Below are 25,537 nucleotides of genomic sequence, written 5' to 3'. Positions count from 1 at the left end.
TGAAATACTGTTCATTTTTGTTATTTATTATGCTTACATTACATCTGTTCATTTCTCAAAATGCATGAAAAAAGTAGGCTTTTCCCCAGATTACTACCTCTAGCTCTGTAACCAGTGGAACCTCAAACTCAAATTTTTTACAGCAGAATGCTACTATATTTAGATCCTATCTGGTCCCCCACCAGAGATATTCAACCCGAAAATGCGGAAAATTAAAAAAACAACAAAACAAAAAAAACAAGAGAAGTCTCAAACCCGAAATATTCTGCATGCATATACTTACCTAGGTACTGAGACTTGAACACTTCCCATTAAAAATCGACCCTAAAAGTGGAACTTTTAGCAATCTTGAGCATAACATTAGGACTTAAGTTCTAAGTCTAAGGAACAAGAATGTGCAAAATGTTTATATATGTATTCGTAATTTGCTCTAGAAATCAGTTTTTTTTTTATCCCCTTTTCTCCCATTTTGGAATGCCCAATTCCCACTACTTAGTAGGTCCACATGGTGGCGCAGTTACTTACCTCAATCCGCGTGGTGGAGGACAAGTCTCAGTTGCCTCCACTTCTGAGACCGTCAATCCGCGCATCTTATCACGTGGCTCACTAAGCATGACACCGCGGAGACTCACAGCACGGGAGGCTCATGCTACTCTGCGTGATCCACACTCAACTTACCACGTGCCCCATTGAGAGCGAGAACCCCTTTCGTGACCACAAGGAGGTTACCCCATGTGACTGTACCCTCCCTAGCAACCAGGCCAATTTTGTTGCTTAGGAGACCTGGCTGGAGTCACTCAGCATGCCCTGGATTCAAACTCACAACTCCAGGGGTGGTAGTCAGCATCAATACTCAATGAGCTACCCAGGCCCTCTAGAGATCATTTTTTGTTCCAAGGAGCTAGGACCATCCTGAGCCGAGATATTGATATTTCCGTAAACAGCTGTCTAACCAAAATTTGTCATGTGCAATATAAAAATTTTTAAAAAAAACTGGTGGTTTTGCAATACCAATACATAGAGGTAATCACTCCAAAAAAATTAGGAAAATTAAAAATGGTCAAGCAACCAACTTTACAATTATTGGACCACTTGAGATGGACTGACCCAAGAGATATTTTAAGATTTTGAGCTTGATTCTCTTGTCATTCACCTGTCCTTTGCCCCTTGCTCCTGCTCGTATTCCATGCTGCCATTGCTTCTGGCAGTTAGCATACATTGGAAAACATAGTCAGAGTCTCCCGAAGCCCTCCGGTCACAATAATTTCACTATAGATACTCCAGCAAGGATCTACAACATGGACCAAAACAACAGACTTTTATGGTGACTAGTTTGTGCTTATCATGAGGGAACATCATTGAAGCTGGAGAGGTTTGAGTCTTGGCCTTGGGAAACTGTGCCATTCATTGAAGAACTTGTCTTTATCTGAGTGCACTGGGGCTGACAATTATATATCAATGAGGCGGACATGAATCATGTATAGTACAGCACTACAAGCAGCCTGTCTGCTCTGCAGAGTAGCACTAATGCAATGGCAGTGTATCCTCCGTGTTTGGCTTGTGTTTTAGGTGAAATGTAAGAGGGCTTCTGAGATGATGCTCCCTGGTCCAGAGTTTCTGAGCTGTAATGAAAATGAGCAAGTGCTCCTGAGCAATTATGTTAAAAGCATTTTACTGCAGGTATTCTAGTCATTTCTGGCAGAAACTTTCCCTGTTTACAAGTTCTCTTAAAAATCTGCTTTGTGGATGTCACCTACTTTGTTTAGTGTGCCCATCTTATCTAATCCTATTTACTTGAGTGCTTTAAAAACTAATATGATTTTGGAGGCATATGACATTGATTGCCCTTTTTTGTCTTTTAATGTGTTAGTTACCAAAATATACAACAGTAAATCCTTTTAATTAATATTTTTTCCTTTTTTTTCATTCTTTTTTTTTCATTCTTTTTTTGTGTGTGTGTGTGTGTTTGTGTGTGTGTGTGTGTGTGTGTGTGTGTGTTTTGTTTTGTTTCAAAACACTTCCCGAGTTAAAAAAACAAAAAAAAAAACAAAAAAAAAACACAATGTAACTAAGTTGTCAAAATGATTCTGATATCATTAGATGACCCTATAAACACCATGAGAACTAACAAGAGTAAAAATGTAGAAAGTTGGCCAAACCTAGCAGCACCTGCTTCTCTGCATATCCTTCCAAAGGATCTCAGTGTTAGAAATGAGCAGCTAAAAAAATGTTTTAAGACCCTGATAGTTTCAGTCCATTTGTGTAAAACGAGATAAGATACTGTTGAATAATAATAATATAAATAGTCTGGCATCACAGATAGGCACGTCCAACCAACCAGAGAAGTAGATTATGTTGCCTCATACTTGTGTAATCCTTAAATCAAGCCCATGGCATCCCCCTTTAAGCTCTAAACCTGAATCAGGGTAGAAGGGAGGGTAAAAATTCACCACCATGCCATCCTATCCAAGAACAGTATTCCTATCAACCAGATTTCAGGGTTGTGTTGAGGGTCAAGGTTATGCTTATGGTTTTGTTTAGGCTCTTGAACAACATTCTTGTCTATCATTTCTCATTGATTTTAGAGGTAAATTATTGTTAGGCATCCACTTAGACATGAAAAAAAAAAAAACAAAATAAGTCATTGAGAAAAAAGATTCCCAACATGAATAATATGCTCTTTCCTCATTCCACTTTGTGGGTTGTCATTATCTGTTTGCTTGGTCTGGGAGCTTAAGGATTCAGTGCAGTACAGTATCTTTCATAGGTGTTCTTAGGATGGCATTCTTCGGAATGGAGATCTCTACATCTCTATAGTGTCATTCTTCCCTAAAGCCATTCTTCTAGCTATGGTGTCACTAGAGTCATGATCATCATTAAAACTACATTTGTTACTTGCTGTCTACACTGAAAAGAAGAAGAAAATAAAATAAAAACTAGACTAGACTAGAAAGATTTGCTTAATTTTTATTTTGCAAGTTTTTGCACAGTTTTTCTAAATAAATCTTAATGGTATGAAACTAAGTAAAATCTTCTTAACTTTATGACATAATATTGATTAAAGTGAGCGAGTAAAGTTAATTTTAGTCAATTCAGTTACCTTTCCTTACAAATGTGATAAACATGGTGCTTGAATAAACTTATTAAAATTTAAATAAACATGTCATTTTGAATTTTCCTTACAAACATGTTTAATCATGTACCACATGACATATGGAAGCCTCCTACAGGGAAACTTAATGCATGCTATGTAGACTATGAGACAACATCACCCTGCATTACTGGCGATATAAAGCTGCGGACGCAAAGCTCAACACTTTGTGCACAAAACACCATGATGGTGACAATCAACAGATTTTTTTAAAGAATTTATCATGAACTGGTAATTTTGAGTAGTAAATGAACTTAAGACTGCACAAAAAAAGAAGTTATCAAATGTAACAACAAAAATAACAATAAAAACAATGTAATTAAACTTGCAAACAGCGAAGCCTGTGAACACCAGCTTAGGAGACTTAGGAGAATGTAGAATTTACTTAATATTTTCAAGTTCACACCTAAACTAAATTATTCAATGTAGAAAGTACTTAATCTTTTCTGCTATATTTACTACACCACAAAATAAGTTGTATTTTTTTTCAGTGTAGCTTCTCATTCAGTAACTGGTCATTAGGACTGGCGCATATTTTATACACCTTGTCTATGATCACAGTGTCGGTTGGTTGGCCTGCACTTGCTTGCTGGTATGGGTGTGGTTCTGGAACTCCATGGGATCTCTGCCATATCATTTTCCATTTCTCTCTGTGGAGCCATATGGACTAAAGAGTTTTCAGTCCAGACATAGCACAGATGACAGCAACTTGGTTGTGCTAGTCAGTGTATGATGCTCTTGCCTGATTTTGCATTGTCCTGTTGGGTGCTGAATGCTCTCAGGGGTCTCTTTTGCACACGCTGAACCTTTGGTCTTTTCTGATGTTGTTGACCTCTGATACTGTTGATTTGGTGCTAATTGCTTGTTTAGAGTGAGATCTGGCTACCAGAAATTGATGGAAGAATATATGTATACTTTTTTTTTTTTTTTTTGGTGGTATCTCCAAACAGTCCTTTTTAAATCTCCAAATTAATTTGTCTATACAGCACTCAAGCTTTAAGCTTTCTGTTTAAACGCTTTTTATATTACAGGGGTCTCTGACAGTATCGCTTTGTTGAATGGTCACCCTGTGATATTGGTTAACTGTACTGATCTTGAAATAGCAAATGGGAAACAGAGCATGTTCAGATTTACTGTTTTTTTTTCAGCTTGCTGTGGAGTAGAGTATTCCCCAGTGATGCATATGGAAGTCGCAGGAACAGCTGCGCTAAAGCCGTGTCGTGTTAGTTCAGCCTTGGTCGCGTGACCTGCTCTCTGCCATTCATTATTACTGGAACTCCCAAGTGAGGGCATATCACAGTCAACCTTGTTTCAGCTGTCAAATGTGCAATAATGTCTTTCATTTCATTCATTCATAGTTAATGACATTGCTTTTAATAGTTATGTTTGTTAACTTTCAGAGATATAAACAGATAGACAGAAGGATGGATGGATGTCATTTTACTCTCAATTCACTATTACCATTCATCAAATTCAGAGAAACCTTCTAGGCTACAAAAATGCCTAAAAAAAACCCTAATTAGCTGAGCTCTCATGTGCTCCATGTACAAATGCCCTGTGTGACATGTAACAGATTATTAGAATACACAATGTTAAGGTCAGGAAACAAGGTCACACCAAATTTAGTCTGTAGACTGCTGGCGCAGAGTCTGCTTTAGACACCCTGTCTGTTTGGATTGTGAAAATGGCCAGATTTTCCCTGTGCTGCCTAGGCTTTGCCATCACAGGTGAAAAAATAGTTGATGGGAGTATCCCATGGCTCACTGTTCCACAGACTTTTTCCCCCCTCACACCAAGCTGCTCAAATGAAGTAGAAATTGTTTTTTGTTTACATTGTCTGCTCAGATCTGCCCAACCATCAGTTTGAGACCTTATGAATAATTCATGATTTTACCCACAAGAAGAGTCTGCTCACAATGCCACACCTCTCTCAGCTCACACTTTCTGTCACCACAGTTTTGACTTTCACATGTGGCGCTAGGGAAATGTGATTTAACTGGAGCTAGCATGTAGATTCTGTGCAGTAATCAACTTTAAACATGACACATTTGCTGCTTGACAATGTGTTAGTTCGAGTGTGCTGTGCTATTGTTGGCGAACAAAAATAGCCTCATTTTGAATCTTGCATTTTAAAATATATACATTTAAAACAACTACTTATTTTCAATACTTATTTTTATGTAAGAGATTATTCATGCACTTATGGGTCCAAAACTGGGCTTATGAATTTACAGTTGTGCTCAAAAGTTTGCATACCCTTGGAGAATTGGTAATATACTGTATGTATCATTTTTAAAGAAACATGAGTGAGCAGGCAAAACACATTTCTTTTATTTCTTATAGGATTCATATTCAACTGTAGGTTATAACAGAATGGCACAATCATAAAACAAATCATGGCAACAAAGAAAAAAATGAAATGACCCCTGTTCAAAAGTCTGCATACCCTTAGTTCTTAATACTGTGTATTGCCCTCTTTAGCATCAGTGACAGCATGCAGTCTTTTGTAATAGTTGTCTATGAGGCCCCAAATTCTTGCAGGTGGTATAGCTGCCCATTCGTCTTGGCAAAATGCCTCCAGGTCATGCAAAGTCTTTGGTCGTCTTGCATGAACCGCACGTATGAGATCTCCCCAGAGTGGCTCGATGATATTAAGTTCAAGAGATTGTGATGGCCACTCCAGAACCTTCACCTTTTTCTGCTGTAACCACTGGAGGGTCAACTTGGCCTTGTGCTTAGGGTCATTGTCGTGCTGTAAAGTCCAAGAGCGACCCATGCGCAGCTTTCGTGCAGAAGAATGCAAATTGTCTGCCAGTATTTTCTGATAACTGCATTCATCTTGCCATCAATTTTCACAAGATTCCCCGTGCCTTTAGAGCTCACACACCCCCAAAACATCAGTGAGCCACCGCCATGCTTCACAGTGGGGATGGTATTCTTTTCACTACAGGCCTTGTTGACCCCTCTGCAAACATAGCGCTTATGGTTGTGACCATAAAGCTCTATTTTGGTCTCATCACTCCAAATTACAGTGTGCCAGAAGCTGAGGCGTGTCAAGGTGTTGTCGGGCATATTGTAACTGGGATTTTTTGTGGCATTGGTGCAGTAAAGGCTTCTTTCTGGCAACTCGACCATGCAGCTCATTTTTGTTCAAGTATGGTCGTATTGTGCTCCTTGAAACAACCACACCGTCTTTTTCCAGAGCAGCCTGTATTTCTCCTGAGGTTACCTGTGGGTATTTCTTTGTATCCTGAACAATTCTTCTGGCAGTTTTGGCTGAAATCTTTCTTGGTCTACCTGACCTTGGCTTGGTATCAAGAGATCCCCGAATTTTCCACTTCTTAATAAGTGATTGAACAGTACTGACTGGCATTTTCAAGGCTTTGGATATCTTTTTATATCTTTTCCATCTTTATAAAGTTCCATTACCTTGTTACGCAGGTCTTTTGATAGTTCTTTTCTGCTCCCCATGGCTCAGTATCTAGCCTGCTCAGTGCATCCACTTGAGAGCTAACAAACTCGTTGACTATTTATACACAGACACTAACTGCAATTTAAAAAGCCACAGGTGTGGGAAATTAACCTTTAATTTCCATTTAAACCTGTGTGTGTCACCTTGTGTGTCTGTAACAAGGCCAAACATTCAAGGGTATGTAAACTTTTGATCAGGGCCATTTGGGTGATTTCTGTTATCATTATGATTTAAAAAGGAGCCAAACAACTATGTGATAATAAATGGCTTCATATGATCACTATCCTTAAAAAAAGAAAATTTCACAATTTCTGCCAGGGTATGCAAACTTTTGAGCACAACTGTATAATAAAACAATCCTTAATGCCACTTGATATCTTACAAATTTCAAAAAGATTTTAAAGTAGAATAAAACACAGATTGAGTGAAAGTTATGTAACTTTATAATGGACTATAATATTATATATCAGTTACATGAACTGACATTTTGAGGTGCAGTGGCCCAAACAAAGAAAAAGTGCATCTCCCCCTCCACAAAAACCAAAAAACCAAAAAACCAAAAACAAAACAAAACAAAAACAAAACTGTACTTTCCTTTCCCTCCTTTGTCATCATCACAATATGGAAGAACTCAAATGCATTGGTGTGACTGTTACTTTAAATACAGCTTTGATTGATATAGTATGTTCGGTTGTTCAGGTGGATAAATCAGGGATGTCAAACTCATTTTAGGGGAAGTTCCAGATTGTACAAATTATTTATTTATTTGTTAAACCCATGATTTAACCCTGGTGTAATTATCTTTTGGGGCATATAGTACAGATTCACATTATGCTGCTTTAATATTTTTAGGGTAAAACAAAGGAAGCACGTGTAATTTACTAATCTACTAATAATTCATAATTAATATGCTAATATACTTATTATTAACTAGAGGCATTTAGATTGCATACAGAGCCAACATACGAATTCGTTAATTTGGGAAAATTAATCAAACAACAGTAACATAAATAAATAAATACATAAATAAATAATAAAAAAAAACCACTCATTGCTTTTTAACTTAGATTTGATAAATCCCTTTAAACACAAAAAATAGGCTTAGAATAGAAATGGCTTAATGTAATTTACAGATTGGAAGTCCAGTAGATTTTAATGTGTCATAATTAGTGACAATTGAAGAACAATTACGAATTTCACTTTTACCTGTAATCCTTTTCCTTCTGTGTCATGTTGTCAGTATTGCTGTAAGCCACTCACACAAACTTTAAAGTGTGAAATGACCTGTGTTGCTCATTGACAGCTGATCCAGTTTTAGCTTAAAAGTGTGAATTGGTGCTTACATGCATGAGACCAAGTCACCGCACATAATGTTCTATCATATAAAAAAGCATGGTTATGTTTGATCACTTGTTTAAAGAAGACAAAGGTATTTAAACTATTTAAAAAGTTACACAGATAATTCATTAAAGCTATTATGGACCAGCCAAGCTGACAACACTGTGTGGACCACAGGAGACTACAGAAGCCTTCATGTGTAGATATTATGCCTAAAAAGACTTAAATATGCAATATTAATACTATTTTTCTCTATTTTTATTTCGATATGCTGTTTTTAGTAAACTGTAAGAGACATGATGTGGGTGACTTGACTCAATGAAGTTCTTGATTTAAAGTTTTTAACCACGATGAAACCGCAATGCGAGCACCGTCTTGGCACAAACACCGGGCATCCGTGCCATGCGAAACTGCCTTGTTTAGTTTCTGGTACATTGGCTTCATACCTGTCTTTATGTTTTCGTCGTGCCAGCCAACTCTGTAATCAATGTTTTACAGTAGTCTCCATAGTAACATTCAGGCAAATTGGTTGACAGATGAGTGAAATTATTGTTTATTGTAGCGAATTTGGTAGTATAAATGTACACGGGATGGGTTAAAGTGCCCGCGTATCTCCACCATTATATGTAGGGAAACCGCATGTGTGAGCTAGGAATTAAATTAAACTGTCCTTATTCTACATGATTACGTAAAGAAATTTGTAATGGAATTAGTCGCATTCGACAACCATTATAAATCAGATAAATGACAAATAACTAGATTATTTGTCTGAATAAAATTCTCCACCATTAAAATCATAATACAGCATCTTGTTATATCCGCTCACAATTTTTATTGTAAGGAATTAGCTTTAATAAGGGAATTATGATTAATTCTCTTATTGGAGTAATATTATTCTCATGGCTTATTGAAAATAATATTACACATATTTAGGTACAGCTTCGAAGCGAAATCTTTTAAAAACAAGGATGTGATTATTTATCAAAATATACCACCGTCAAATTATCTTTAAAAGGGAAATATGAATAATTAATCATAACTCGTTATTAATAATTATGATGTAGCTGAATTAACATTACCATCAATTAATCTGTTCGTCCAGCGAACACTCAGTATTGATCGTCTATCAACTCTCAGAAAGGATATTTTTCATGGCTACAGAAAAATAACTCTTTTCTTAGCATGTAGCTATGATCAATTCGTTAAACTGACATTGATTTACAAGCAGACTAGAATCAACTCGCAAGAATGTACACAAAAGCTTTATTTAACTGAATCACGAACACATAACTAATCTAAACAAACACATACACACAAATCATGCATACATGGGAAATGGAAAAGTGAAAGTGAATGAAACCGGAACAGAAGAGGGGAAAGAAGCTATGACAAGAGTCATTTAACCATCTGAAAGAACCATCAGTTTCTTACTTCAAAGCACCTTTGTTAACAAAGGGGTTCACAGCTTATACTAAACCTCTGTTTAGTTAGTGAATTGTATGATACTTACAATGCCTTGGCTGTTGAGAGAGCGCCCGGATGCAGTCTCAGGAGAAAGTCTTGATGGTTCCTGTTGAAGTTGCAATAAATTTCTTCAGCGTTGAATGAAGAAATTATGATGAACTTGCGGTATTAGTTTGACTCCGTTATGGTCGAGGAAGTTACACATGGCTTGATGTGTTTGAGGCCTACCAGCCCGCGACCTCGCAGTCGGACCCGGTGTTTCCGGTCCCACACGAACAGCAACCAGGAGAAGGAGAGAGAGAGAGAGAGAAGAGAGAGAGGAGAGGTCACTCCGACAGTGCCCTTTAACTCCTGAGGGAGGTCACTCCTCTTGAGTTTGGATTGACCATTAAGAAAGGTGCAATTTTCCAGCGGGAAAAGTTCCTTTGTTTGGAAGCTGACTCATTTGCATGATTGGAGTAAGCTAGCGGTTTGTGCCCCTTTATACTCTGATTAATTTAACAAGCATACAATGCATGCTATAAGGCAGTGAGATACACCAATGTGCAGAGCGTTACACAAGGATTAATTTGATAGGAAGCATGATACCAATAATTTTACATTATCTAGTGGTTCTGTCATAAAGCATGCATAAAACGGTATACAGTACAAAAGACACTACGAGACAGTAATAATCATGCACACAATGTCCTGGGGATATGCATGTTCATTTATAGAACAGTTTGTCTATAAATTAATGAAGAAAAGTCTGTTTTATGGGCTTTGTGTCTTTCCTATGGGGGAATGGAGTGAGTTTACTTTCCCCACATTCCTTTGCATTTGCATGTGGCTACCTTCCCCCACCTGGAATGTCTCTGAGGTCCACTAGTTGCTAGACCAGTGTCAGCAAAGGGGGATCAAAAGCTGTTAATGATCAGTGGGAGAGCAGACATCTCGGAGTCTGCTTGGGCCTACTTGGACCTTTGCTTGTTATGGTCTTGAGACGTCTGTTGGATTATTCATTAAATAATGAATAATTGTGTGTCTGATTGGTCTAGATGCTACATTATATTACTGTAAACACAATACAATATAGACAGCAAAATTTTACATTTACTTAAACACCACAAAACCGTTACTTCTAAAACATTTTAGATGTGTATGTCATTTTAAACGTGTTTGATAAATGAATAGATGTAATTTTTTTATTTCACCCAGAGGGGCACCTCAGTCCTTGTGGGCAAAGGAGCAGTGTAGCCACCCCCCTGTCCACGTCCCTTTTATATATATATATATATATATATATAAAAGGCCCCGGACATCGGGGGCCCCCCGGCCCGAGTAGGAAAGCTCTGCAAAAACCGCTTGAGGGGTGGCATGTTGTTCTGGGTACACACGCAAATACGCTGTTGTCTGCGGTCTCAGAGCGGTTCACGAAGCCGCCGGGTTCGGGTCAGTAGGATGTTACTGGCTGAATTAGTGCACACCCTGTTCACACACCCCCCCCCCCCCCCACACACACACACACACACAAAGTGTTTTGTAAATATATATGTAGGTAAACATTGCTTTTTTATCACTGTATTGTGGAAAAACTGGAAAACATGCATTAATTATCTTTAACTAGATTTTTATTTCATTAAACATTTTGAATGTACTTGGCTACAATGGCTGATAGGAAGAATTTAAAATTATGATTTAAAATAAATTTTGTAATTTTTTTTAGCAAAATTTTGCTAAATGGGGCCCCAGGTTGGGTGGTTACTTGGGGCCTCAGAAATCATAAACCCGCCCCTGGGGCACTTTAGTGTTCCTAATAAAGTGCTCAGTGAGTGTGTGTGTGTATATATATATATATATATATATATATATATATATATATATATATATATATATATATATATATATATAAATACAGTACAAAACTACAGTACAGTTAGATGCAGGCCTGGTTCAGCGGGGTTGCGAATGTTAGAGCACCCTCAATTGAATATGTAAGCTTGATAATACTGTATATTGGCAAAGCATATTTCCTTGAATCCCGGCGAACACACAAACAAATCTCTGCATTAAAACTAATAAACATGTACGATCTTGCAGATCAGTGTGTCCTAATTTGCAGGTGCAGCATTCTGCTTTCATGCCTTCATTGTACAATTGACCATTTGAATAGAGAATTTCATAGCAGAATTATCTTACTTAATTGACACCTGTTGCTTTCAATATCTGCTTCAGGATAAAGTGGCACATAACTGCTGGTCAGTTTCCCAAAGCAAAATCCACACCTTAACGATAAGTGAAATGTAAAAAACTGACTGATTAGTGGTTGCAAATAACATATTCCGACATCGCTTGCTGCATTCATACAAAGAGAAAAAAGCCATAAATGTCTGTACATTAGAAAAAAAAGTTTTCTTAAACGAAGTCAGTGTAATTCGTGAATTAAATAATTTTTATTTGTTTTGGGATCATTAAAAATTATTTCATCTAATATATACAGTATTGGACAAAATCTCACTTTATGCTGGACGATTATATTTTTTATTTGTTAAATCCATGGTTAAACCTTGCTGTACAAATAAAGAGTGCATGCACAACACATGATCTTTTGATGCATATAAAGTCCAGATTCACTTTATGCTGCTTTAAAAATTTCAAGGAATAACAAAGGGGGCACATGGTATCTACTAACATAATAGTTTTTTTATACAGTAATTAAGCACAGTCCTTTAGATTTCATTCAATTCGTACATATAAAATTGTAGGGAATATTAATCAGGCAGCAATACTGAAAAAGAGAAAAACATTCACTGCACTTTTCTATATAGTTTAATATGCCCTTTAAGCTGAACACAAAATTAGGATGAGAAATTGCTTATTTTAATTTACAGACCTAAAGTCTGATAGCATTATATCAGAAACCTATTAATTCGTCAAATCTACAGTAGCCTAATAATCATTCCGTGGAAACAACTGAAGAACAATTATGAATTTCGCTTTTACCTGTATTTCCTGGTACCAGTCCATATTTTCATTATTGCCATAAATGACTTGAACAAACTTTAAAGTTTAAAAGATTGTGGTTTTCTGGTTCAGTTGTGTCACTCAGATCCAGTGTAATCTGAAAGGCGCAAATTTGCATGTATACGAGTTTCTGCACCACCGCACATATGTTTTAGCACTTGTAGAGGCATGTGTGACAAGGAGGAAGGCGGGGCCGGGCCGTGACTATGCACGGCCGGCCCCCAATCGGGCTAATCAGCCAAGGAGAGGGATAAGTGCAACGAGATGTGGCAGTTCAAGAGAGAGAGCGCTACAGGCAGCTGCTCTGTATGTGTTTATGTTTGTGTGCTTGAGTTTATTAAAACATTATGTAACACTTCTCAGTGGAAGGAGGAGGCGAGAAGCAGATTTCCTGGTTCAGGTAGGCGTTTTTATTTTCCTCACTGCAGCACAAACACACTCTCAGGGCTTTACGTTGTTGGAAAACACAGTCTAAAGACATCCACAAACTAGCTTACAAAATAAACACTCAAATTTGTAATCATAATAACTTCTGGCTTCATAGTCCGTGCCCAGGCTCTCTCTCTCGTCTAACTGCTGTGTGGCTCTATTTATGCCGCTCTCCCCGTGCTCACTGAAATTAGAGACAGGTGTAAGACATAATTTAACTCAGGTGTAAGCGCCCTTACCGCTTTCTCTCTCTCCGGAGAGATGCTTGACCACGCCCCCGCTGCCACATATCCCCACCACCCGACTCAGGCCGGGGCGGCATCCGGCCTGCCTACCACTCCCCCCCCATTCCTGGAAAGGAAGTCGGTGACAGCCATCTGCGCCCCCGGTCTGTGGACCACCTTGAACTTAAATGGCTGAAGAGCCAGATACCAACGGGTGATCCGGGCATTGGTATCTTTCATGCGGTGGAGCCATTGGAGTGGGGCGTGATAGGAACAGAGGGTGAAGGCCCGCTCCAGCAGGTAGTATCGGAGAGTGAGGACCGCCCACTTGATGGCAAGACACTCCTTTTCTACGGTGCTGTACTTAGTTTCCCTTAACGAGAGCTTACGGCTAATGTACAGCACCGGGCACTCCTCCCCCTCCACCACTTGCGAGAGTATGGCCCCCAGCCCCCTGTCTGAAGCATCTGTCTGTAAAAAAAAAGGGAGAGAGAAGTCAGGTGAATGTAAAAGCGGCCCCCCGCAAAGTGCGGCTTTAACTTGTGTGAACGCCTGTTGACACTGCTCTGTCCACTGGACTGGGTCTGGAGCTCCCTTTTTAGTGAGATCAGTCAGCGGGCTGGTGATGTCCGAATAATTAGGTACGAACCTTCTATAATAGCCAGCAAGCCCCAGGAACTGTCTCACCCCCTTTTTGGTCTTGGGTCTCGGGCAGGTCGCAATCGCCGCTGTCTTGTCAATTTGGGGACACACTTGCCCGTGGCCCAAGTGGAACCCCAGATACTGTACCTCCACCCGTCCAATCGCGCACTTCTTCGGGTTTGCTGTGAGTCCCACTCGGCGCAGCGATCTCAGAACTGCCCTCAGATGTTGCATATGCCGCTGCCAATCATTGCTATAAATGATGATGTCATCTAAATAGGCAGCGGCGTAAGCTGAATGCGGTCTGAGGATTCGGTCCATGAGGCGCTGAAACGTAGCCGGGGCCCCAAACAAACCGAACGGAAGTGTCACAAATTGGTGTAATCCAAACGGTGTGGAGAAGGCGGTTTTCTTACGGGAAATTGGTGTCAAGGGGATCTGCCAATAACCCTTCGTCAAATCCAATGTCGAATAAAAATGAGCAGTGCCCAACTGATCGAGCAACTCATCAACGTGAGGCATTGGATATGCATCAAATTTAGACACCGCGTTGATTTTTCTATAATCCACACAGAATCGCACAGACCCATCGCTCTTAGGCACTAGAACAACTGGGCTGGACCAATCACTGTGGGATTCTTCTATTACCCCCATATCGAGCATCGCATCGAATTCTTCCCGAACGATTTTCTTCTTGTGATCGGGTAGTCGATAGGGGCGGCTACGTACCACGACCCCCGGCTCGGTCTCGATGTGGTGATGGATGAGGTTTGTACGTCCCGGTAGAGGGGAGAACACATCTGCAAACTCCTGTTGCAACCTAGCAACCTCTGTGAGTTGGCTCGGTGAGAGGTGGTCTCCGCAAATGACCGGGGTGAACTGATTATGTTTTGAATTCACCTCCGGTCCGAGCTCCGCTTTCTCGGGAACTACCGTAGCCAATGTCACGGGAACCGCCTCCCTCCACAATTTCAGGAGATTGAGGTGGTATATTTGACGTGCGCCCCCTCTATCGGTTCGTTTAACCTCATAATCGAGATCTCCCACTCGTCGTGTGACCTCAAAGGGTCCTTGCCACTTGGCGAGTAATTTAGAGCTCGATGTGGGAAGCAATACAAGCACTTTATCTCCCGGTGCAAATTCCCTTAGCTGACTTCCCCTGTCATACAGTCGGCGCTGTCGTTCTTGAGCTTGGAGCAAATTCTCCTGTGTTAGCTGCTCCAAAGTGTGGAGTTTTGCTCTAAGGTCAAGAAAGTACTGAATTTCATTTTTACTGTTTGAAGGTCCCTCCTCCCAGGCCTCTCGCAATACATCAAGCACACCGCGTGGGCGTCGCCCATACAGCAGCTCGAATGGGGAGAAGCCAGTGGAGGCTTGTGGAACCTCTCATACTGCAAATAACAGGGGGTTGAGCCATTTATCCCAATTTCTAGCATCGTCGTGCACAAACTTACGAATCATGTTTTTGAGGGTTTTATTAATCGTTCCACCAGGCCATCCGTTTGAGGATGGTATACGCTGGTGCGAATCGATTTAATATTTAACAACTTGTACAGTTCGCGTAGTGTCCGTGACATAAACGTTGTGCCCTGATTGGTGAGGATTTCTTTTGGAATCCCCACCCGGGAGATTATTTTGAAGAGTGCCTCCACAACACTGCATGCTGAGATGTTGTGAAGAGGCACTGCTTCCGGATATCGCATTGCATAGTCCACTAGGACCAATACAAAGCGGTGTCCGCGTGCTGACCATTCTAATGGCCCGATGAGGTCCATTCCAGTTCTCTCAAAGGGGACCTCGATCAGAGGGAGAGGGTGCAATGGCGCTTTTGGGGTGGCCGGTGGGTTGACCAGCTGGTATTCGCGGCATGCCGCACACCACCTGCGGACATCGCCGCCAATGCCTGGCCAATAGAAACGGGCTATTAGACGGTTTAGTGTCTTCCTTTCTCCTAAGTGACCTGCCATGGGATTATAATGAGCCGCCTGGAATACCATTTCCCGACGGCTCCCTGGAATCAAAAGTTGGGTTGTATCCTCTTTGGTCCAAGTGTCCTGTGTCACTCTATACAACCGCTCATTTATAATTGCAAAATAGGGGTATGAAAGGGCGATGTCAGGCTGGAGTCATTGACCATCGATGACTCTCACTTGGTCAAAGGCGTGTTTGAGGGTTTCGTCTCACGACTGCTCCAAAGGGAAATCCCCCTCAGGGAATTCCCTGAGAAGGGGAGGGGCTGCAGCATCTCCACCTCTCTCATCATTATGACGTGGAGCTGTCGAGGACGGCCCCGGCTCCGCCTCCCCTGCCAGAGCATCGCACATTGCACATCTCCCTAACTTCATACAGGACCCATCCGCGCAAATTCCCTTTAATAAAACTCTAAAGTCAGGCCAATCAGTCCCCAAAATCAGCGGATGGGTGAGGCGGGAACTAACCGTGGCCTCCACTCTATGCTTTTTCCCCTGGAATTTAATCGTCAGGGTCACCACCGGATACTTGTGAATATCCCTGTGTACACATTTCACCTTCACCGTTTTAGTTGTGACCAATGCCTTGGGTTGAACCAAGCGTTGGTGGATAGTGGTTTGATTACACCCGGTGTCCACCAATGCTTGGTGAGTACCCCTTGACACTTACCGGTATCCGGTACGCTGCGGCCCGGTCGGGGGCAGCCTGTGGGAGGTCAGAGATCCGCACCACTGTCCCCAACTCCATCAGAGGGCACTGATCTCGGAAGTGGCCCGGGTCTCCGCACCTCCAGCAGGCCGGCCCAGGTGCTACGCCCGCACTTGCGTTGGCGGTCGCCCCCCCTGAGGGGGAGAGCGGCGGGGCATTGGAATAGGGGAAGGTGTTGCCTCCCACACCTGGGGAACTGGTCTCCGTGGCTGAAGTCCTCCTCGTCTGCGTGGGGCAGGAACGGGACCTGGAGAGAGAGCAGAATGAGAGGAGATAGGGGAGGGGAATGAGACAGGGGGAAGAGAGAGAGAGAAGGTGGGCTCTTCCGCCCTCGGGATCGCTGCCATGTGGTCCTCCACAAGCCGGATAGCTTCCTCCAGCGATGCCAGGCAGTGGCACTGGACCCACTCCGCCATCCCTTTTGGCAGTTGATGTACTAATTGCTCCAGTACCACCTGATCGATAATTCCATCGACGTCGTTGTCCCCCGCTAGCAGCCATCTTCAGCAGGCATCACGGAGCCGCTGGGCGAAGGCAAACGGGCGGTCGGAGCTCTCCAACTTCAAGCTCCGGAAGAGTTGACGACTTTCCTCCAGAGTACGACCAACCTGTTGCAAGATGGCTCTCTTTAGATCTCCGTAGGCCAGGAGGCTCATCGCTGGTAGTTGTTGAGCTGCGAGTTGGGCTTCCCCGGACAGTAGCGGTATGAGTCGGGCCGCCCACTGGTCGAGCGGCCAGCCCCAGATCTCGGCAGTGTGTTCAAAGAGATCCAGGAATGCCTCTGGGTCGTCCGCCTCCCCCATCTTTTGTAACGCAGGTGGGGGTAACGGCGTGTGGGTGTCCGGGGTCGTGGCTGGGGATGCCTCCTGGCTGAGAAGGCTCCGGATCGCCTGTCAGTCCTCTGCTTGAGCGCTCATGAGCTCCACAAACCGGCGGTCTTGATCTTGCTGGAGCTCAAGCAGGGATTGCTGGTGGCTCCGATGTAGGCCAGCGAAGGCTTGGAGGATCTCCGCCAACTGGGAGGACTCTACGGGGCGACTTCCATCCATCTTCAACCAAACTTTAATTCCCGGGTTTCGGCACCAGTGTAACACTTCTCAGTGGAAGGAGGAGGCGAGAAGCAGATTTCCTGGTTCAGGTAGGCGTTTTTATTTTCCTCACTGCAGCACAAACACACTCTCAGGGCTTTACGTTGTTGGAAAACACAGTCTAAAAACATCCACAAACTAGCTTACAAAATAAACTCTCAAATTTGTAATCATAATAACTTCTGGCTTCATAGTCCGTGCCCAGGCTCTCTCTCTTGTCTAACTGCTGTGTGGCTCTATTTATGCTGCTCTTCCCATGCTCACTGAAATTAGAGACAGGTGTTAGACATAATTTAACTCAGGTGTAAGCGCCCTTACCGCTTTCTCTCTCTCTGGAGAGATGCTTGACCACGCCCCCGCTGCCACACATTACTTTGATGCTTCATCCAGTTCCCGCCTCCTCCTTTCCATTGAACCCTGTTACATTGGTGCCGAAGCCTGGGAAGGGGGAGGGATGCGCTGTCGTAGAGTCCTCGCCACTACCATCCACCCCAAAGGAGCAGCCGCGGCCATCTGCCGGGGGACGGAGGAGTTGCTACCGACCGCCTGGACGCAGAGGAAAGGCCACCGTCCGCGAGGGGAGGAGGGGCTCACTGCCAGCTGCCTGGAGCAGTGGAGCCACTGCCAGGGGCGGAGGAGTTCCCTACCGGCCGCCAAAATGCGGCGGGGTTGGAAGAAGGGCTGCCATCTGTGAGGGGAGGAGGGGCTCGCTGCCGACTGCCTGGAGCGGTAGAGCCTTTGCCAGGGGTTGGAGGACTGGCTCCGGTCCACCCAGGGAGGAGCGGCTGTTGTCCGCCAGAGGGTGGAGAAGTGACTGAGGACCAGGTGATGGCATGTCTGGGAACCGGCGAGTACGTTTTTCCTCTCTCTCCTCTCTCTCTTTCTCTCACTGTTGCTCCGCGTTGGCCTTTCCCTCTCCTCTTTTTGTTTTGTTTTTCCCTCCCCTTGTCTCCCTCCCAGGTCGCGGAAGGCGGGGAAGGCCTGCTGGCAGGCTAGCCTATATTTCACCCAGAGGGGCACCTCAGCCCATGTGGTCAAAGGTGCAGTTGCTTGGGCCAATGTAGCCACCCCCCAGTGTACGTGCCCGTAAACTACAGAGACATTTCATGTCGGAGCGAGATTTGAGCTAACTTTTTTTACCGGTGAGCATGAACGGTACATGAGCGGAGCATTCGCTTGGGCCATGAGTGGTTGAGCGGAGCGCACGCGCATGAAGTGGGTTATTGAGCGGAGTGTCACACTGCTCCGCTTGGCTCACAGCACACCAACTACAGTATTTACACCATGTGACAGGCACAGGCATCTGTGAGATGTGGAGGCTTGAGGAGATGAGGATATATTTTGGAGTGTGATGGACAGGGAGAGCACAACTTTGTTGACCTGTTCCTGCAGCGACTGTGGATTGAGGGTTAAGTTCCCATGAACAACAGAGAAATCTGATCTGATGAACGACAAGCTCACATTTTTAGAACTAGCTTACTTGATATTCTTATTTGACAGATCTAATTATTGAAACGCCAGCTGCCCCGTTAGCAAATCATTATGGATTATAATCCAATTTCATCAGAAAATCCCTGTGCGGCAGAGCACTGTTTCAATTACAGGGCCAGTGGACAAGGAGTTGGTTTCCTCACTAAGTCATTTTACCTAAAATTTTAACCAAAAATTTTGCAGATATTAAAGTAAGGCTTCAACAAACCTCATATGCTTTTTAATAATATTTTCTATATTCTAAGCATGATTTAACACTCGGAAAGGTCCCTTATGAATCAGTTAACATTGTTCAATTGAAATATTCAATGGGTTAAAATGGTTCCCATTAAAAAACGAACTATATGGTTTGATGCGCATTTCTACTGCGGTTCATTTCATGTGTAACAACACTTCTAAAAATATGAAGAAATTATAAAGTAATTTAATAATTAATCACCAAATCGCTGTAGGCTACATTCAGAGGATAAATAAACTGCCAATGGATGTGAAAAATTAAGAACAAACCAAAATATGAATACATATTTGAGTATACTTGATGTAACATGAGTGGTTATGCAAAATTCTGTAGCATGGTAGATAAATCTGAGTAGATAAAATGGATAAAAATGATTTGTTATGTACTGATAAAGTTGCTTAATTGCATTGAACATGACAGGTCTACCATTATTTTTTTGGACATTTTATAGTAAAAAGGAACATTCATTATTTTTCTAAATTTTTTATATTACTTTCCATAAAAATGACTGTATCTGTATTTTTAATCAAATAACTTTATGCAATTCTCGCTATATAGCATCATTTTATGAGTATGAAGGTCAAGAAAGCTTCAGTCACAACAACATGACACCTTTGCCATACAAGAGTTCTAGTGTCTGGGACAGAGAGTTAAAAAGTTTTCTCAAATGCCACTGGCTTTGACTACTGTATCAATTTATGGGGGCTATGTGGTGACCTTTGCTCAACATGCCTTGCCCGGTGGTCTTCTAAAGCTGCCTGGAGCCAGATGGTCATGTCTGGATCTCCAGTGGTGCCAGTCTCCTCAAAAACCTACATGCCTCTTTCTGATTTATGGTCTTTACTGTCACAACCTAAAACAGATTGATTTGCGTGTAAAGCTCACGTCTGTCCTGGGCTAATGCTTATATCTCTTTGTTTTATTCAGTATCTTTTTCTTTTTGTGGTCTTCTGCTAACAGCACCTGTGAGAAGTGTTAAAGCAGGACTACAGTGAGAGAGCAGATCATTTACTGCTCAGTGATTTTTGTTTGTCCAGCAGTTTGGTGTTATATCATTGATGAATGTGTGTTGTGTTGTTCCCTCTTGTTGACAGAAGAATTTGTCTCCTTTCAAGACTCTCATTAGTTTTGCTCTCATGTGAAGCATATATCTTTCCATCACAGCCTTGCATCCTCTGTGGCACTGCTATAGTCCTGCAATTCCTCTAGGAATGTGCTCACACCGTTATGTCTGACCTAACACCCAGACCCAGTCTGGCCAAATTTGATTGTTTGTTACAGACTTGATGAGGCCCGGATTGAATCGATGAGCTGTCTGACTGATACATTGCTTTAGTTCTGATTCAAAACAGAATAATGTAGGAATTTTATCTCTCAGTCTACCTTGATGAATGGATCCTTAAAGGGTATGTAAATATGTGGATGGGTATTGTGGGTGGGAAGAGGGAAAATGGGAGTTTTGGGGTGTATATTAATCATGGAACAATGGTGTGAAAACGATAGAACAGTTTGCAAATCTGCAAAAAGGTTTAGATGTTTTGTTCAAACTTTTGAGAATGAAGTGAGAACAGCACTCAGAGCAGACATTACTATCAAAACCAGACTTTACAGTAATTCGTAGATATTTAATGCAAGTAGTGTTTCTGGTTTAATACAAGTTAAACCCTATTGACAGCATTTGTGGCATAATGTTGATTGCCACAGAAAATAATTTTGACTCATCCCTCTTCTTTTTTTTTTCTCCCCTTTTCTCCCCAATTTGGTATGTCCAATTCCCAATATGCTCTAAGTCCTCATCGTGGCGTAGTGACTCGCATCAATCCGGGTGGCGGAGGATGAATCTCAGTTGCCTCCACGTTTGAGACCATCAATCCGCCCATCTTATCACGTGGCTTGTTGAGCGCATTACTGCTGTTACTGTTTTTAAAAGTATAGCCACAATACTTAATATTTTTTAACATTACTCTAATGTAATAAAATTGCTTACTAACCTTGTCTGTTTAATGTTATTCAGTATTTCAACTCCATTGTAATGATGACATAACTCCGGTAAACCATGTTGGCGTAAATCTTGGAAACTTGATGCTAAGTAGATCAAAAATAGAGTTGACATTACTTTGAGTTTTTGGTTTTCATCGTCTTCTGTTTTTGAACAAGCTGTGGTTTTATCCTGTCTATGATCAGACGCATGGCGAGAAGATGGGATTGGCGGCGCTTAAACAGAACAGCCTCCCCAAATACACCTGGAATACACCGCTGCCTCATATTTTAAACACGACAGCGGCTGGCCTACAAACATGCTCACTTAGGTGTGGTTATGGAATAGACTGTGGTCAATTCTGACATGTGATTTCAATCTTATCATGTCCATTATCCGACACACAGAGAAGAAGCGATGGAATCAGTACTTGTAGCCTTCCCTCATGAACGGCGTGTTTGGAGCCGGACTAGCACTGCTAGAAATGCTCACGGTGGTCCGGTAATGGACTGCGGTATGTTTTGTGTAGTGATTTCGATCTGACTACAGTGTTTATTGTAAAAGTTCGCTCTCATATCTGTTCCACGAGTGCTGTTGAAGTCTCGTGGCTGTGGAACAACTGTTCCGTCCATGAGTTTGAATTCTCCGCTGTGGCTGTAATGCCAGCTCATGCAGCGTTGTGATTGGATGAAAGCGTTTCTTCACCTAAATAATGTTGAGAACGCTCAGAATCTAGTAACGTACATGTGTATTGTCCTACCAATCATAACTCTGAATTTACGCATATACTGTACCTCATTTTTGTGACGTTGCTTCAACTTTTATTTTGAAACTGGAAGTACAAAAAATGTGGCTCAGTAAAACGAAAAAATAACCACTTTCCCCTTAACAATAAACATAATATGTTCTAGCATTGTTTTTAGTGATGTGCAACCTGTACATATCTGTTTATATCTAAAAAAATAAATAACTAATGTTTTGGGGTTTCATGACTCTTTAAAAGGATAGTTTGCTCAAAAATGAAAACTCATCATTCATTCATGTCATCATTTACTCATCCTAATGTTGTTCCAAACCCATTTTTCTTTTCTTCCATCGAACACAAAAGGAGTCATTTTGCATATAATAAAAGTTATTTTCCATGTAATAAAAGTGAATGTGGATGAAGGCTGTCAAGCTCCAAAAACAAAAACACTGTGCCATAAAAGTAACGTGAAAGTTGTACATGTGACCTGAGCACTATATTCCAAGTCCTCTGAAGCCACACAATTGCTTTGTGTGTCGAACAGACTGAAATATAAAAAAAAAATTTGCTGAAGATATTACCTTCCTAGATAGCACTTTGACTTTGAGCACATTCAAATACGGCACATCAAGACAATTGCATCAAATGTCGCTTGTTCTCTCGTGTCTCTTGACTGACTATCATTTGACAATCGCTGATCAACCTGGTGTGACCAACCTTTCTTCTTTTTGGAGCTTGGCAGTAGAAATGGCCATCCACTTTCATAATATGTAAAAGACCAGCTTGGACATTCTGCAGAATGTATCCTTTTGTGTTCCACAGAAGAAAGAAAGTCATACGGGTTTGAAATTACAGGAAGATTGTTTTTCAGCTCCAGGTGAAATATTCCCTTGGAAGGCGCATTAGCACTACTGACATTGGCTCTTTCCATTGCCATATTGTCTATCGTGTCATATTATGATCTCTACTTGTTTTCATTTGCATGCTCCGGATAATCTTTGTCTTTTTGTGACAAAGACATGGATTTGCTTTTTAACATAACACTAATGTTACATTTCAACACATGATCCCACTGAAATTGCGAGCAGCAAGAGATGTTCAAAAGATTGTTGTGCACTTGCAGAAATTAGAATATTACCTGCTGTTATTCATGCATCATAGCACAAGTGCATTAGTTCTCTGCCTACACCACAGTCAATTATGTGCAATTCCTCCAGAGCTATTTCTAAAGAATCAGGCTACACCGCTGAGCGCATGATGGCTGTATTTTCATCCGCCCACCCGACTGTGAAGTGTTGCGTAGCCCTGCGGATGTAACCCCAGAATCCCACGGCGACTCCCTGAGCCTGTTAATCATAGCTGTCCCTGCCGCGGCCTACACACCGCCATTGTGTGTGTCAGGCAGTCTGAGAGATGCTCTTTTTACTGGGTCTCAGAAACCACATCTCTTCACTACTTTCTCTCGGGCCTCTCCCAACTGTCAGAATTCTGACAGCAGTTTGATGTCTGACGTGATGTAGTTTTTGCTTGTCAAACTATAGCATGAGTCAAGCCTGCTGAGAAACAGGCAAAAATAGCGTTATGAACATTGTTTCCAACATACTGACATAAGATTCCAAAGTTTTGAATCCACAGTGGATTCATTTCTGCTTTACCTTTTCTAAAGTGTATAATAATCAATACATAGCTCCATACCAGACAGACCCACATGGAATCTGTAACCGCAGCATTCTGCAGAATTCAAATACCTGTCGTTTACAACTTAAACACATTCCCTGCCCCTTTCAGGTTAGTTTAACACATTTTACAGTACCATATTTAAATCCATTCCTCAGAATTCTTTCTCCAAAATCAACGTAGAAAATGTGTATATATATATATATATATATATATATAAGTCTGCAGATTCTATCTGGGCCTGCTCATAACTACTCAAATGAATACAGATAACAAAAACACATTTAAAATATTATGTATGCTGCCTGTTTCAGTTTTATGAACCTTATTCACATTAGCGTCATGTTTACTTTTTGATAGAAATGAACACAAGGCTGTGAAGGATAGACTAACAGTCTGTTCAATGGGTTGCATTTTTATTTAAATATGTGTTGTTCATTAAGCTGATGGAAATATATCTTTCCAAAAAATACTCCAGGAAACACAAGCTGTGACCTTTTACATAGTGCATGCCATTGATCATACTGTAAGTCTATCCCTCACAGCCTTGTTTTCATTCACGTAAAATAGTGTCTACTCTACTATGATCTATATGATGATTCTTTCATGACTGTATTTGATATGGTTATTTGAAAATAGTACAATTATTCAGGACTGTACAGTCAGCCAGTCATTATTACAAAATAAGACTGTATGTGTTCCCGCTTATTACACTGCTACCTACTGAATTAATAAATAGATGTGAAATATTTATTTGGATTAAAATTATGTTTATTATGTGAGAAAAAAAAAGAAAAAAAAAAGAAAAAAAAAAGAAATCTTGGAGTGTCTAGATACAGCTGAATTCTGGTTTGTGTCGAAGTTCTGTCGGTGTTTATTTTGCGAAAATTACCGTCTGACTGCTCATTATCCCTCTTATTACAAGACTACCCTGCCAAGTAAACAAATAAAATTACATGAAACATTGGTTTGAGTTGAATTTATTTTATAAGCTTAATTGTAGAGATCGCAGAGTGATATAAGAAGTAGGAAAGATGACGCGCAATACCCGGATGACCGGTCTGATATCACTTTATCTTCAGATGTGTGGTTGTTATACAGAAATATCAGACTGCTAGATGGTGTGAGTGACCAATCAGAATCGAGTATTCCAGAGTGCAGTGTAACAAGCATGGATAATTGATGTTGGATATTAATTGACAAAACTACCCTGTTCTTATTGTGTCACTTACTTTGCTGTATGTGTTTTCTAGGAGGCACAGAAGGTGAATAACCCTATGAACAGTCAGGCTGATGGAGCACCAAAGATTTTGGGTGATAAAGACGAAGCCCCAGCCAGTGAGGTGGGCTGGATGACCTCTGTCAAAGACTGGGCGGGGGTCATGATCTCAGCACAGACCATTACCGGCAGAGTTCTGGTGAGAGTCCCATTCAATATAACATCTCAAAAAGCTACTTCTACCCCACCAGCTGCCCGTAGCTGTGTCCCAAATGACACACTATACACTAAACCATTCAGCCATGTAGTGTATGCATTTTCAAATTGTAGAACTGTCATAAATGAAACTCTTAATGATTTTTTACTACACGGAAGTGAAGTTTCAGAAGCATGCAATGTGTTGCCGCTAGCTTTAGCACGTTGTATGTCGAACAAGTACATATTCACACACTTGGGGTGATGGTAAAGCAATAATTTTACATTTGTAAGGTGCTGTCTTTACTGAAGTTTCGCTAGTTGCTACATTCTCCATTATTAAATTTATTTTTTTTGTCAGACTAGCAACGCAGCCAGGTAACTCCACCCCTTCTGCTACGTACGGCTAGCTGCAAGCACTGTGCATGAAGTGTCCAACATTCCACACTCCTTTTTGACAGTTGAAGAAGCACATCATCCGAGTACTCATAGTAAACTTCTTTT

At 41.5% G+C, this 25,537-nt stretch overlaps 1 protein-coding gene across 6 annotated transcripts in view; it reads left to right on the top strand.

The window, feature by feature from the left end:
* LOC127412089 (calcium-activated potassium channel subunit alpha-1-like) overlaps positions 1–25,537 on the top strand; it is a 307,683-nt gene that overhangs the window by 62,081 nt on the left and 220,065 nt on the right. For all 6 annotated transcript variants that reach the window (XM_051648145.1, XM_051648144.1, XM_051648149.1 and 3 more), the window contains exon 2: positions 24,873–25,037. In XM_051648145.1, coding sequence (XP_051504105.1) covers positions 24,873–25,037 — 165 coding nt within the window. The remainder of the gene's footprint in view (positions 1–24,872; positions 25,038–25,537) is intronic.

Source organism: Myxocyprinus asiaticus, chromosome 21 (assembly GCF_019703515.2).
Source record: "Myxocyprinus asiaticus isolate MX2 ecotype Aquarium Trade chromosome 21, UBuf_Myxa_2, whole genome shotgun sequence".
NCBI classification, from domain to species: Eukaryota; Metazoa; Chordata; class Actinopteri; order Cypriniformes; family Catostomidae; genus Myxocyprinus; species Myxocyprinus asiaticus.
Note: the sequence above shows the minus strand (reverse complement) of the source record. Positions and strands in the feature narration are given on the sequence as shown.